Source organism: Oncorhynchus tshawytscha, linkage group LG05 (assembly GCF_018296145.1).
Source record: "Oncorhynchus tshawytscha isolate Ot180627B linkage group LG05, Otsh_v2.0, whole genome shotgun sequence".
Classification (NCBI taxonomy): domain Eukaryota; kingdom Metazoa; phylum Chordata; class Actinopteri; order Salmoniformes; family Salmonidae; genus Oncorhynchus; species Oncorhynchus tshawytscha.
The window spans coordinates 56,991,089-57,006,072 of NC_056433.1; the positions used below are offsets into that span (position 1 = coordinate 56,991,089).

Genomic DNA, 14,984 nt, shown 5'->3' on the forward strand with positions numbered 1-14,984 from the left:
TGGGGGACTCATCACATCATCCAAGAGAAGGGGGGAGGAGTATTCCATTCCACCCATTCCCCTCCCTCTTGCATTAATTTAGCTGAAGTGACCAAATATGGGGGACGAGTCTTGTGGTGTGAGCCGTTTCAGCCAATGAGAAGAGCTGTAGTGTTGGCATCTTAGTGGCGGAAGTGTGTAAGGATGTCTGCAGGAAAGGGTGGGGTTTCAGAGGAGGGACAAACCAGGCTTTTGAAAATGAATGATGTGTTACACAGAGTAGACTGAGGCGGAGAGGCCAGCATATTTTGAGTCTAGCAGCTGACTACTAGAGTGCTTAAGCAGTCCAGAGAACCGGCAACCAGAACTGAAACAAGGAATCTAAAGAGTTTACTTCCAAGGATGCACTGTAAGTTCTTATGCATTGAATTAGATATACATTCAGGCGTTGTGATGAGGGCGTTTTCCCTCTCACTTGGGTAGCCTAGATATGAAAGCTTACATTGATCGTTACATATAATACATCTTTATATCCATGGTCTTCTGACTTTGGCTTGTGGGAAGGCATTTATCTGGCATCGTGGCATTTTCATTAGGATGTGACTGGTGGTTTCTGTGTACCTTACGTAAAATATATTTTAAAACTAAATTTGAGTCCCTCTCTGTTCAACGTTTGAATTTGGTTTAGTTCTTTACATTGAAGTTAAGTTATTGAATTCAGAACAGCTCATGTACCACAGCTCTGAAGGCTGTTTATGTGGTACTGGGCCATCCACCTCATTAGCCCATGTCGACAGCAGATATGTGCCGGCTGGCTGGCTGGGGTGGAGCATCCTGCCCTCCATGTACAGCTGCTCAGACAGGGTTGGGCGAGGCAAAGAAGTCCTAGTTTTAACTGCATTATTGGGGCCAGAAACAGCTGCTGGTTGGATGGATGGATGGAAACTTGATTCACCCCAGTGGGTTAGCAGCCTTGGAAACAACTCCAGGCAGCTGGGTGAGATGGCCATCTGGGATAGAGACAAGTACAGGGACAGAAAGAGATTTAATGTAGCTTCCTTTGCATCTAAAATTCTCTACATTTGGGGTATTTAAATGCTGGGTGTGGGGAGAGGGGAACCCCTGCTTTGTTTTGGGCAGGATTTGTTTAGGTTGTAGTTAATGCTGGTTTGTAAAAATGTGTTTAATGTTGCCATTTAGAGCAGTGTGCAAGAAAAGCTTCTACTCATAATCAGCCAAATCGTCTATACTTGCAATTTGTTTTTTGAATGGACCTTGTGGCAGTTATGTGGACTAGACATACTGTTTGGGACCTAATCCTCTCTTAATTGTGTGCAACGCAGCGGTCAGTTGCTAACGTGATGAAACTGCGCAACTCTAAATCCATTTGAGCCCATCCCCTTAATGCTCACTGGGAATCTCCCTGGCAGGCCATCAGCAGGGATGTACAACCTCATTCAGGCATTACAATGAACTGCTCCTCTGGGGACTAGGGGTCAGACGGTGACATCCCATTCCGGGCTCAATCAACAGGAGAGAAGGAAATGGCTTTCTAACGTTCAACAAGGAAGTACCTTGATTTTTATTTTATTTTCCCTGGTCTGACTTGTATTGGTGAGCACATTGTGAAGGTAAATACACACAGCCTTGGTCGTCATAGCTGGAGGGGATGAGAATAGAACTTGGTCATTGGTTAGGCATGTGTTGATAGCTCTCCTCACATCCAAACATAAATCAGTCCTATAGGGCTCTGCCTGAGACTTATTCAGTCATGAGAGAGAGACCCCTGAGGATCAGCCTTAAGGCAGCATTCAGAAATATCAAGAATCTCCTTCTCTCATTAAGGTACATAGTTTGAGCGTGAGAGCGAGCCTTTTCTGAGCTATAGGCTTAGTCTATAGCACCCACCCCCAATGCAGGCATGTCGGCACCCGCCCAACCCCCAGGGACCACTAACAATACAACTCCCACACTAGAATATATTACAGCCATGCAGCGTGAACCCTGGCCACAGCTGTCCAAGTGTGTGAGCATGGGGAATCTGCAGCCGCTCTGTTACTGGAGGAAGAAAGTACAATGGTAGCTGTTGCAGGGGGTTTGTGGTGTCAGCGGTGAGCTCACAGGCTCTGCAGGAATGTGTAATGATGAGGTGAAGTCTCAAGGTTAACAGCAGTGCCTCTGAGGGAGGGAGCAGAGAGGTAGAATCTATCGATCTGCTGAGCTACGGCCCTTGAACGAACCATGAATCAGACACATTGGTTTTGAGTTTGAGGGTTTATAGCCGTTTCAAAACACTAGGTTATAATATTGACTGGGTTTTAATGAGGGCTGGCTGCAGCCTGGCCCTGGCTCAGGGGAATATTTGCGTTCCTGCTCTGACCCCCATGGTGTCTGTTTTCTTTCCTGCTGCCCCTGCTCAATTGTCCTCAGCTGGTGAACTATGATAGTCCATTCCACAATAGGCCGAAAGGGCCACTGGTATGCGTTTTCAATGCACCGAGCCAGGCCTAGATAAACAGAAGCCAGGCTTGGCTTTCCAACAAGGGGGTGGAGAGTGGGCGGGAGTTACGTGCTGGTGGGGCGGTCATGGTTATTGTTCTAGGGCGCTGACGTGTTTCCTGTGCCATGTTGGGTAACTGCCCACGATGGAACAAGGGGATCATCAACAGGGGCTGAACTGGGCTCTGGTTGGGTCTGTGTGTCTTTCACACAGATGGAGCCATTGAATTTCAATAACCAAAGGATGAGATGAACCAGCCAACTAAATGAGTCCGTCTTATGCAACCTCTGCTGTCCCGCCTGTTGTCATGTGTCCACATGGCTTTATATCTCTGAAAGGGGGGTTTCATAACACGATAAGGCACAAATATTCATTTATCCTTCCTCTGATTTGGGAAAGGACCACACTGAATAAACATGGTTCATTTATTTTGGCTGAAAGAAGTTACTTAAAAGGATGCCTCATTGTTCAAAAACAGTGATTTATGGGGACAAAAACACAGTTCAGTCTACAGGAGCTCTTGGATCTATGTACCTTTTTGAGTCCAGAGCATGACCCTGTGACAGCACATGCAGCACAGTGGTGGGTGTCTTGTGAGCCGTTTGGCAGTCACATGCTACTGACAGTTCCACTGTGTGACCAAGAAGCAGGTGCTACTGTAAGGAAGGACTAGTGCCATTTGTGTCACATTTGTCACTCTCTCAAAGCCTGCTCAAACCTCCCATTACTTACCGCTGGGGAAACTCAGCCCCGAGATTTGCATGTCATGTTGTGTGAATGAGTCATATGCTGTTTCTTACCCTGTCCCCTATCTCTATCCCTCCCAGTGATTGTGTGTGAGCCCGCCGCCATGTCCACAGTCGTGGTAATGGACCCCGCCAGGGACGCCAGCAACTTGCAGTCATCCTGTGGCACCGGGGACAGCATTGCTTCACTGGATGAAGTCACTATGGATTCCACAGCCAAGTACGTACCTGACCTGAAACCATTGTCTCTGGTCTGATGGCGTGACTCATGTTTGGACTGTTGATCGAAAGGCTCTCGTCACACAAGAATAACGTTGACCTGCAACCTTTCACGGTCTTAATAATAATCCCAATTTAAAGGGATACTTAGGGATTTTGGCAATGAGGACCTTTATGTACTTCCCCAGAATCTGTCTTCATACAGAAATAAGATACATAAAAATGGTATCCACTAGTTCATCTGACTCTGAGGAAGTAGATAAAGGGCCTCATTGCCAAAAGCCCGAAGAACACTACATGACTAAAAGGATGTTCATCGAACATCTCATTCCAAAATCATTAATATGGAGATGGTCTTCTAGGAAGGCTTTCTACTGGATGTTGGAACATTGCTGTGGGGACTTGCTTCCATTCAGCCACGAGCATTAGTGAGGTTGGGCACTGATGTTGGGCGATTAGGCCTGGCTCCCAATCGGCTCAAATTGCAGAATTCATCCATTTTGAAGGGGTGTCCACATACTTTTGTGTATATATAGTTTATCCCTTTAAATGACAGCTCAGAGATATTTGACCTACTTATATCACTCAAAGATGAAAAACAGTCCTTATATTCTGTCAAATCAGCAATGTAAACATGTTTAGAGTCAGTTTGCAAGACAGATTCTTGGGGACGTTAGCCTCTGACACACTGAAAGGTTTCCTCCATCTGTCTTAGACGTGGCAGCAGAGTTCACCAGGACAGGACTGGGTATCTACTTAACATTGTTTAACGTTTTTCCCCTCAGTGAGTCATCAGAGGAGGAGTCAGCCGGTGAGAGGGAAGCGGAGACTGGGGCCAACACTGAGCTCACCAACAATCCCACAGACATCCCCACTGAATGGCCCACACACACACAGACAGGTGAGCTGACCTACACACTCACGCATTTACATGGCAAACACCACAAGGATAGCATTTACATGGGACACAAATACATTTAGAAATCAGGGTTACAACAGTTAGAGCCTACACAAACATAGTGGTTCACACACACTCTTGAGGTTGGCACATGGCTACAGAAGTTATACCAGTGCATTCATTTTGAGGTAGACCAAATGAATAGTCCCCATTTGGAACTTTGAGGGAATGGGCCTAAGGGAAGTGAAGTCCACCCTTGGTGCCTGTACGTGCCAACTTCCTTTTCCTGTTTCCTCCGACTCAAGTCAAGAACATTCAGTCTTCAACATTCCACACACACTCGGTATGACAACCCTTTTTATTAACTATACTGGCATATATAAAACCCAAATTAGATGAAATAGTTCTATGCTATCCTAAATGAAGGTATTCACAAATTTCATTAAAAGCACAGTTCAATTGAGATTTGTGTCAGTTGGTCAGTAAACCCTATGTTACTGCAAATCAGTAGGGCATTCTCCTCTACCGTCCATCCACCTGAAGTGCAGTCCAGTAACTGTAGCCTCAGGACCTGGCAGAGTGGCAGCATGACTGTGGCAATGTGCTTCTGTTGACTATTAAATAAGTGATTGGTCATAAATAGTCCTGTCTGAACTCCCAGAAGGTTCCACCCACAGCTCAGTCCTGTTGACAGTACACAGAAACACAGCGCTCTTTGGAAATGGGGTCAGCCTAACACAAGGTCACATGACCCCACGCTTCACTGTTGATCTTTTCGTTTTATAGTGCTTTTCAGAGGCTTCATAGTCAACACAGAACATGGGAGGGAGTAGGTCCCCTTATCTAAATAAAGCTTTCACGCACTTCAAAATAGTGACAGGGATTATCTATAGTTCTAGTCTTGTCATAGTGACATTTGAAAAATTGCTGATAAGACTCAAACATGAATGCTAATACTACTAGGTGAGTTAGAGCTTCTGTTTGTCTCTGGCTAATGGCCTCCATTAACCCTTGACACCCCTACCTGTATACAGGTTGAAAATGGCACATTTTGTCATTGATAAGGGCCTACATTGGAATGCAGTGGCTGTACAGTAACTTGTTATACATGACGTCAGAGCTCAGGATCTCCGCTTCACAGCTCTGTATGGGTTTTGACTGCCAGACGTTCTGAATTTGAGCACTGTGTGTGACGTTGCCCCCAACCCTCCTGATAATTTGGCAACATTTGGGGGGGAGCAGTGAGGGAAATGCTATAAATTACAAGGACTTGATGTATTTTGAAAAATGAGACGTTGTGGATTATAAAAAAAATACTGCTTTGATGTCATACAAGCAAGTCCAAATGTGCACTTCACATTTCCATGTCATTATACTGTATATATGTAATATAGTGTCAAAGTTCATGATCACTGTTTGATGTATACTGAACAAAAAAATTAAACCCAACATGTAAAGTGTTGGTCCCATGTTTCATGAGCTGATATTAAAGATCCCAGAAATGTTCCGCAATCACAAAAAGCTTATTCAATAAAATGTTGTGCACAAATTTGTTTACATCCCTGTCAGTGAGCATTTCTTCTTTGCCAAGATAATCCATCCACCTGACAGGTGTGGCATATCAAGAAGCTAATTCAACAGCATGATCATTACACAGGTGCACCTTGTGCTGGGCACAATAAGAGGCCACTCTAAAATGTGCAGTTTTGTCACACAACACAATGCCACAGATGTCTCACGTTTTGAGGGAGTGTGCAATTGGCATGGTGACTGCAGGAATGTCCACCAGAGCTGTTGCCAGATCATTTAATGTTAATTTCTCTACCAAAAACCATCTCCAAAGTCGTTTTAGAGAATTCGGCATTATGTCCAACCGGCCTCACAAGCGCAGACCACGTTTAACCACGCCAGCCCAGGAACTCCATATCCGGCTTCTTCACCTGATCTGAGACCAGCCACCCGGACAGCTGATGAAACTGAGGAGTATTTATGTCTGTAATAAAGTCCTTTTGTGGGGAAAAACTCATTCTGATTGGCTGGGCCTGGCTCCCCAGTGGTTGGGCCTGTCTTCCCAGTAGGTTGGCCTATGCACTCCTAGGCCTATCCATGGCTGCGCCCCTGCCCAGTCATGTGAAACTCATAGATTGGGGCCTAATTAATTTATTACAATTGACTGATTTCTTTATATGAACTCTAATTCAGTAAAATGTTAAATGTTTATTTTTGTTCAGCATAGTTACAAGATGACATGGCGTTTATACCCTGGGTAGTCGTAAACAGAATGAGCCTACAGTATGGTTGTTGTATTGTGAAGAAATTATGCCCACCTCACCTTTTGATATTTAAAATGGACCGGTTTTGGATTGCGTAAACAATAGTAATTGTGTAAAGCGGGGATGCAGGGCTGTGTTCCAAGCACAACGACACGTTTGCTTGCTCTAGTTCCTTGCCGGCACAGCTTGGAAAGCTCAAAAGAAAGGCACCTTTTTATAGTTTAAGACTCTTTTAGTCATAAAGGTCCATTGAAAATCCTTAAGAACTGTGCACACTTTGGAGAGCTGTGGACCCCTGGAAAGACCCCTGGAATATTTTTGTTACTGAATGTATCCAGAGTATTTTCACATTTCCTAATTAACAAATGAGGCAAAGTACAGTAAATGTGAAATGCACATAAAATCAAGTGTAATGTTTGGTTTCAGTCTTGTCAGGTGAACTCTTGTCCTGACCTTTTTAGTCTAAGAATTTTCCCATAATCTCCAAACTGTTCTCTTTTTAATTGCTACAATGGTTATGCATATGCTTTCTATATTTCTTCTGTAAGAAACATTACAATTTAGCCCTATCCATATAGGCCAATATAATAGTTCCTGTTGTCTTGTTAGTTCCTTTTAGTGAGTCCTCTCCTTGTGAGGTCTGTGTGCCTGGGCTTTGTAGGGGTTACCTTGTGGTGTCTGGCGTTTTGTGTGCTGATTGGTATCTCATACGGGACCGGGCTCTGTCTGTGTACTGGTAGAGGCTGGGTTCCAGGCCAGGGACACCTAAACCCACTGCCTCTGGCTCTTCACCATCAATGGAGACAACAGAGGAGGAAACACAAGTGTACAAAAGGCAACTGAGATTTAAGACCAGAAGTCAGAGCAGCCTCCATCCTGTCCCTAAAGAGTGTCTAAGCTCATTTCTGTGAGTGCTGGTGTAAGCAGGAGGCACCCCATTCAAAGTGATTAGTTTGACTTCCTCACGGGTTCGTTCGGGTTCCATCTGACAAATTGCAGACAGGCAAATCAATGTATGCCATCTGCCATCACCAAACTGGCAGGATGGAGCAAGAGCGTCCTTAAATCAGCTCACACAATTTATCCCCACAATATTCCTATTTTCTGAGGTGCTATACAAACTTAAGTCTAAGCAAAGCTCACAAATCATATACACTTTTCCTTCACCTTCTCAACTGACTTGCCTTGGTAAAAAACGAAACCCTTCTCTCTCCTCTCCCTCAGTGAGTGCCCAGCGGCCAGACTCTCTGTCCCTGGCGGTGGCTAAGCCAGACTTGTGGACATCGAGCGGTGACGGGGAGGTGAAGCTGAGGATGGGGGAGTCAGGCTTTGCCTCTGAGCCCCCACTCACCGTAGACCAGATGTTTAAGACTGCTGTGGAGAGGTTTGGCAGCTACACTGCCCTGGGCTGGAAGGAGGGAGAGCAGACCAAGACAATCAACTACCAGGAGTACTACCAGGCCTGCCGCACCGCTGCCAAAAGCTTCCTCAAGGTGAGACTAAACACACAGACCAACTCTGCTGACACTTGACTGCTGTACATTGCATGTCAGAACAATGTGGCAAGAGAAAACCCATAACAATACATGTGTATAGTTATCGAGTGTTACATACAGATGAGAACTGTAAAATATTTTATTTTATTAAACACTTTCTTGGTGCTCATGTCTCCACTTCTCCAGTCATAAGAATGGCTTATCGACATCTGTTTCTTAAGTGCGAAATTGCAACAGAGAAACTAAGTATGAGAGAAAGTTCTGTTGGCTTGGCAACAATGTATCCTCAAACTAAATATCAAGACAAGCAAAAGAGAACCACTGTGGACTTAAACTTAGGAGCACCAGAAGATATGTTTACATTGATTGAGAGAGCCTATATTGGGCCAATAAGAATTCTAGCTACTTCTGATTAGTATTTCTGATTTGTCTTAACTCACCACCACTAACTAATGAGCTGTGGAGCTTCTCAACGAAAAACTTTCTTAACCTCAAACGGCAAGTTAATACATCCATTGACAATGACAATCGTTCCTCAATGTATTAGAAAAATCTTTCCAAATCAAAATGTATTTGTCAAATGCTTGAGGCAACGGGTGTAGACTAACTGAAATGCTTACTTGCGGGTCCTTTTTCAACAAAGAAGATGAGGTAAAAACTAAACAAATCAAAAGCAAATAGTGACATAAATAACATGGCTATATATAGGGAGTACCAGTACCAAGTCGATGTGCGGGGGTACGAGGTCATTGAGGTAGCTATGTACTGTACATATAGGTATGGGTAAAGTGATTAGGCAACAGGGTAGATGATAAACAGTAGCAGCAGTGTATGTTTTTGTGTGTTGGTGTGGGTAGAGTCCAGAGTGTGTGCAAGAGCGGGTCCATTCAGGTAGTCCAGGTGTTTAGAAGTCTTATTGCTTGGGGGTAGATGATGTTCAGGGTCCTGTTTGTTCCAGACATGGTACATTGGTACTGCTTGCTGTGTGGTAGCAGAGAGAACCGTCTGTGGCCTGGGTGGCTGGAATCAGAAAATGTTTTGGGCCTTCATCTGACACTGCCCGGTACAGAGGTCCTGGATGGCATGGAGCTCAGCCCCAGTGATGTACTGGGCCGTATGCATTACCTTCTAGAGCCTTGCGGTCAGATGCCAAGCAGTTGCCATACCAAGCGGTTACGCATCCAAGATGCTATCAATGGTGCCGATGTAGACATTTTTGAGGATCTGAGGGCCCATGCCAATTCTTTTCAGCCTCATGAGGGGGAAGAGGCATTGTCATGCCCTCTTTACGACAGTGTTGGTTTGTTTGAACCATGATAGAGCCTTAGTGATGTGGACACCGAGGAACTTGAAGCTCTTGACCCGCTCCACTACAGCCCCGTCGATGTGAATGGGGGCCTGCTCTGCCCTCTGTTTCCTGTAGTCGCCAATCGGCACCTTTTAGCTTACTGACGTTGAGGGAGAGGTGTTGTCCTGGCACCACACTGCCAGGTCTCTGACCTCCCCTATAGGCTGTCTCGTTGTCGGTGAACACTGTCGTGTCATCTGCAAACGTAATGATGGTGTTGGAGTCACACTGAGCTGTAGTCAATGAATGGCATTCTCACATAGGTGTTCCTTTTGTCCAAGTGGGAAAGGGCAGTGTGGAGTGCAATAGAGATGGCGTCACCTGTGGATCTGTTGGGGCGGTTTGCGACTTGGAGTGGGTCCAAGGTGTCTGGAATGATGGTGTTGATGTGAGCCATGACCAGCATTTCAAAGCATTTCATGGCTACAGTTGTGCGTGCTATGGGGTGATAGTCATTTAGGCAGGTTACCTTGGCATTCTTGGAAACGGGGACTATGGTTGTCTGCTTGAAACATGTAGGTATTACAGACTGGGTCAGGGAGAGTTTGAAAATGTCGGTGAAGACACTTGCCAGCTGGTCAGCGCATTCTCTGATTACACATCCTGGTAATCCGTCTGGCCCTGCGGCCTTGTGAATGTTAACCCGCTTAAAGGTCTTCCTCGGCTATGGAGAGCGTGATCACACAGTCGACCGGAACAGCTGGTGCATTCAAGCATGGTTCCGTGTTGCTTGCCTCGATGCGAGTGTAGAAGGCATCCGGCTCTCCCTTTCGATAACCACCGAGCCTCTGTGTGAAAGGGAAAAATGTCATGCTCTGATCCATGCTCGGAAACTTCATAAAATACCTGATTTACCTCTTATCCCGTGCCTGTCCGGAGCACACTGGCACGGGAACTCTGAGGGGCCCAGAATATTTTATACAATGTTGCAGATAGATGAATGCGATTGAATGAACATGAACAAACCTCCATGCATATTCAATGTTATTTATATATGAATTATGAGATATTTTACATCAGAATATTTTCTACCAGCAATGCATTTATTTATTTGAAACTGTTCCATGAAAAGTTTTAAAATAGGAAAATCTAAACTGTCACGCAGATTGGTAGAAATGGTAAGGTAAATTGGCACTCCACATGAAAAAGATTGCCGACCCCTGAGGTGCGTTCAACAAGGGAGATTGTTCACAAATGCTGGCTAACATTAGCTAACGTATTTCAATTGTTTTGTTAGCCGCAACCGTTAGCTAACAGTCTGAGAAGGTAGAAGGCAAGCTATACACTACTCCAGACAACGCTTGGCATTGCACATGGGGATCTTAGGCTTGTGTGCGGCTGCTTGGCCATGGAAACCCATTTCATGAAGATCTCGACAAACAGTTCTTGTGCTGATGTTGCTTCCAGAGGCAATTTGGAACTAGGTAGTGAGTGTTGCAACGGAAGATAAGCTATTTTACGCACTTCAGCACTTGGAGGTGAGCATGTGTGGCCTACCACTTCGCTGCTGAGCCTCTTAGACGTTTCCACTTCACAATAACAGCTCTTACAGTCAACCAGGGCAGCTCTAGCAGAGCAGAAATGTGACACGGTGTTGGAAAGGTGGCATCCTATGACGGTGCCACGTTGAAAGTCACTGAGCTCTTCAGTAAGGTCATTCTACTGCCAATGTTTGTCTATGGAGATTGCATGGCTGTGTGCTCAATTTTTATACGCCTGTCAGCAACGGGTGTGGCTGAAAATAGTCAAATCCACTAATTTGAAGGGGTGTCTATATATATTTATATATAATTATAACACATACAAAAGTATGTGTGCATCTATTCTCATGCTGTATGTGTGTGTTTGTCCACAGCTTGGCTTGGAGCGCTACCATGGGGTTGGCATTCTGGGCTTTAACTCTGCTGAGTGGTTCATTTCTGACATTGCTGCCATTTTGGCTGGGTGAGTCCCTCTACTCCTGTTTCGGGGGGGGTCTGACACACTCCCTGTTACTTACACTAGCGCCGACATGTAAGTATGTGTGATGTGCAGAATGGTTCCCGCTCACTGATATACTGTAGGCCCCATCTAGATTGTGTAAGCATCTTATATGACTACAACCAAAGACGTGATGAGATGACATATGAGCCTGTCAGAGCAGCATAGTGTTTGACCTTGAATTCAGCATGTAGCCTGTTGGTCACATTAAAACAGTTTGATAGATCGCTGAGGTATGCCAAACACAATGACTACTCTGTTCTTGCTTTTCATTTGTATCAGCAAATAGCTATAATCAGAAACCAAAACTCTGTAGAGCATGATCAGAAATCCAAACTCCATACAGTATGTCAAAACAAATCAAAGTTAATTTAGAGCTTGGAGTGTTTCCCACTGTCAGAACTGGTTATGTGAGAACATATGCCATGTGTAATTGGCAGAGAAGTTAGACTTACAATAACTTACTGTTCTGGGTGGATCAATGCCTCACCTGTTGCATTCTTCTTTCATGATGATCATAACTTTCTGAAATACATTCTTACTTAGCAGAGTTGCCAAACCTGTCTGTAGGAAAGGAATCTTTTTGAGTTTGATGGAACATAAAGGCAACATAACTCGCTGTACTGTTTTCTCTTGTGTTGCCAGTGGGTTTGCAGTGGGCATCTACACCACAAACTCCCCAGATGCTTGCCAGTATGTAGCAGAGAACTGCAAGGCCAACATCATTGTGGTGGAGAATCACAAGCAGCTGCAGAAGATCCTACAGGTAAGCCTAGAGGATTGCAAGGATGTAAGGTGATTTGATTTATTAATTCTCCAGGGATACCTTTTACGTTTTAGTGTATTCCACCACAGATATCTAAAATGAGCATCTTTCCTCCAGGTTCAAGACAAGCTGCCACACTTGAAAGCCATTATCCAGTACAAAGATGCACTTAAAGAGAAGAGACCAAACCTCTACACGGTATGAATGGAGTGAACAACCGAACAACCGAACACAGATCCATGCCTTCTGTGTTCATAACACAGTACGTTTTCTGCAGGTTCGTTTCCCCCCCCACTCTATCCTGAATGTGTCTGTCCTGTATTGTCTGCACAGTGGACTGAGTTTATGGAGCTGGGCCGTGATGAGCCCGACACAAAGCTGGATGATATCATCACTATCCAGAAGCCCAACCAGTGCTGCACACTGATCTACACTTCAGGTACCACAGGCCAGCCCAAAGGAGTGATGCTCAGCCATGACAATGTGAGTGACACTGACTACAAACACCCACCACTAACACTAGTCATTGGTTGCATATTTGGTTTCCCACGGCCAGTGTAAAGATATCAGAGTGCTATACTTAAGCAATAATATACCATGGCTAAGGGCTGTTCTTAAGCGCGACGCAACCCGGAGTGCCTGGATATACAGCCCTTAGCCATGGTATATTGGCCATATATCACAAACCCCTGTGGAGCCTTATTGCTATTATAAACGGGTTACCAACATAATTAGAGCAGTAAAAATGTTGTTATACACATGTATACGGTCTGATATACCACGGATATACCACAGCTGTCAGCCAATCAGTATTCAGGGCTCTACCACCCAGTTTATAATATCCTTTAAAGGTTGCTTATCAAGATGTAGCCTCGCATCTATTCAAACTCCCCTTTTGGTCTGAGTTTACCTGCTAATGACCTGTATTGTACTGACCGTCTCTCCCTCTGCAGCTGACATGGACAGCGTTCGCAGTAGGCCGCTATGTCCGGCTGGCAGAAGCCACCAAGTCTCAGGAGATTGTGGTCAGCTACCTGCCCCTCAGCCACATCGCTGCTCAGATGGTGGACATCTGGGTCACCATGAAGGTCGGAGGGGCAACATACTTTGCCCAGCCAGATGCACTGAAGGTGAGGTCTATTCTCGTTTATGAGAATCCCAAGAGGACATTTTTCTGGTTTTGCCATCTCACTGAGAAGACTGTTATTCAGTCCCTTACATCACCTTGTCCTCATCTTCGATAAACCTAGTGTGTAATCAAGTTAAGACCAGAGTGTTTTCACAAGTTAAAATGATACCCTGTCCTCACACAAGACAACTCTTTGTTTCCCCGTTGATCAGATCATTAGTGTTTCTGCTCTCTGTGAAAAGGCTTTTCACAAAAGAAGTGCCAACTTTGCACGTTGCAATTGCAAACTCTTTTGAACAGTTCTGTGATTCTCAGGAGCTGAACTGTCTTTCTCAATATGCTAGTGTCAGTGATACTCCACACACACAGTCACACATACTTTGTGCCCTTTAGTGTGTGTATATGTTGTGACTGAGCTCCATTCCTGTCTGTTCTCAGGGCTCCCTGGTTAACACAATGAGAGAGGTGCGTCCCACAGCCTTCATGGGCGTACCACGTGTCTGGGAGAAGATGCAGGAGAAGATGAAGTCCGTCGGGGCCAAGTCGTCCACCGTGCGCAGAAAGGTGGCAGTCTGGGCCAAAGGAGTGGGTCTGCAGACCAACCTCAGCAAGATGAACCAGTATGTGTTATACATGGGCCCATTTAGTAGGGAGGGGCGGATCTGTATCACCACCTCTGGTTCTGACTTTGCATCGATTTCCCTCAAGGCGAATACTACTTTGTCACAAAGATGACAGAACAGGATCAGTAGTTGTCTTGCCCACGCACAGTATAATAATGCTAGCACAGTATGTACAGTAGTGAACTATAGCCTGGGGTACGAAGAGAGACATGTTCTGATGTTGTATTAAACTCCTGCTTCCTCTTCTGCCTGCTCAGGAATGGAGCTATGGCGAGGACGCCCATGAACTACCGCTTGGCCAAGAAGCTGGTGTTCAAGAAGGTCCGTAAGGCTCTGGGTCTGGACCGCTGCACCAAGTGTTACACAGGCGCCGCCCCCATCACCAAGGATACCCTGGAGTTCTTCCTCAGCCTGGACATCCCAGTGTACGAGCTGTACGGAATGAGTGAGAGCACTGGACCTCACACCATCTCTCTGCCCGACGCGTTCCGACTCACCAGGTAACTATACCCTCCACATACACCTAAACACACAAGGCCTGATATGACATATTACCTCAGCTTTTAGAAAGTATTTTTGTTGTATATGCTTTGTGTTTGTGTTTGTGATTAAGATCTGGAAAGTTAGTGATTTATGTCTTGTCTCCCTAGCGTTGGCAAGTTGATCCCTGGTTGTGAGACTAAGATTAACAATCCTGACGAGGAGGGCAACGGGGAGATCTGCTTCTGGGGACGCCACGTCTTCATGGGCTACCTAAACCAGGCCGACAAGACCGAGGACGCCCTGGACACTGAGGGCTGGCTGCATTCTGGAGACCTGGGCAAACAGGACGACAACGGCTTCCTCTTCATTACTGGACGCATCAAAGGTACAGTCTTCTACACACTCTATACCCCCAACCCTATCCCGGTCATCAGAACCCAGCTTTAAATGGAATAGACTGATGTTTTATTAAAGCCTCAGTCCACAGAAGATAGCATTTTATTGTCTGGCTCCTCATAGAGAACCTATCCTAAATAAAACTTGC

The 14,984-nt window shown here is 45.3% G+C and overlaps 1 protein-coding gene across 2 annotated transcripts in view; it reads left to right on the top strand.

Moving 5' to 3' along the window:
* acsbg2 (acyl-CoA synthetase bubblegum family member 2) overlaps positions 1-14,984 on the top strand; it is a 30,501-nt gene that overhangs the window by 12,231 nt on the left and 3,286 nt on the right. The window contains exons 1-12 of one of the 2 annotated variants that reach the window (XM_042322125.1): positions 226-388; positions 3,307-3,445; positions 4,230-4,345; positions 7,840-8,108; positions 11,315-11,403; positions 12,085-12,205; positions 12,323-12,403; positions 12,539-12,688; positions 13,159-13,335; positions 13,773-13,954; positions 14,215-14,457; positions 14,608-14,825. In XM_042322125.1, the coding sequence (XP_042178059.1) occupies positions 382-388; positions 3,307-3,445; positions 4,230-4,345; positions 7,840-8,108; positions 11,315-11,403; positions 12,085-12,205; positions 12,323-12,403; positions 12,539-12,688; positions 13,159-13,335; positions 13,773-13,954; positions 14,215-14,457; positions 14,608-14,825 (1,792 nt within the window). In that variant the 5' untranslated portion in view covers positions 226-381. Of the gene's footprint in view, positions 1-225; positions 389-3,306; positions 3,446-4,229; positions 4,346-7,839; positions 8,109-11,314; positions 11,404-12,084; positions 12,206-12,322; positions 12,404-12,538; positions 12,689-13,158; positions 13,336-13,772; positions 13,955-14,214; positions 14,458-14,607; positions 14,826-14,984 lie in introns of those variants that run through there. The other variant, XM_042322126.1, reaches the window with a different exon arrangement.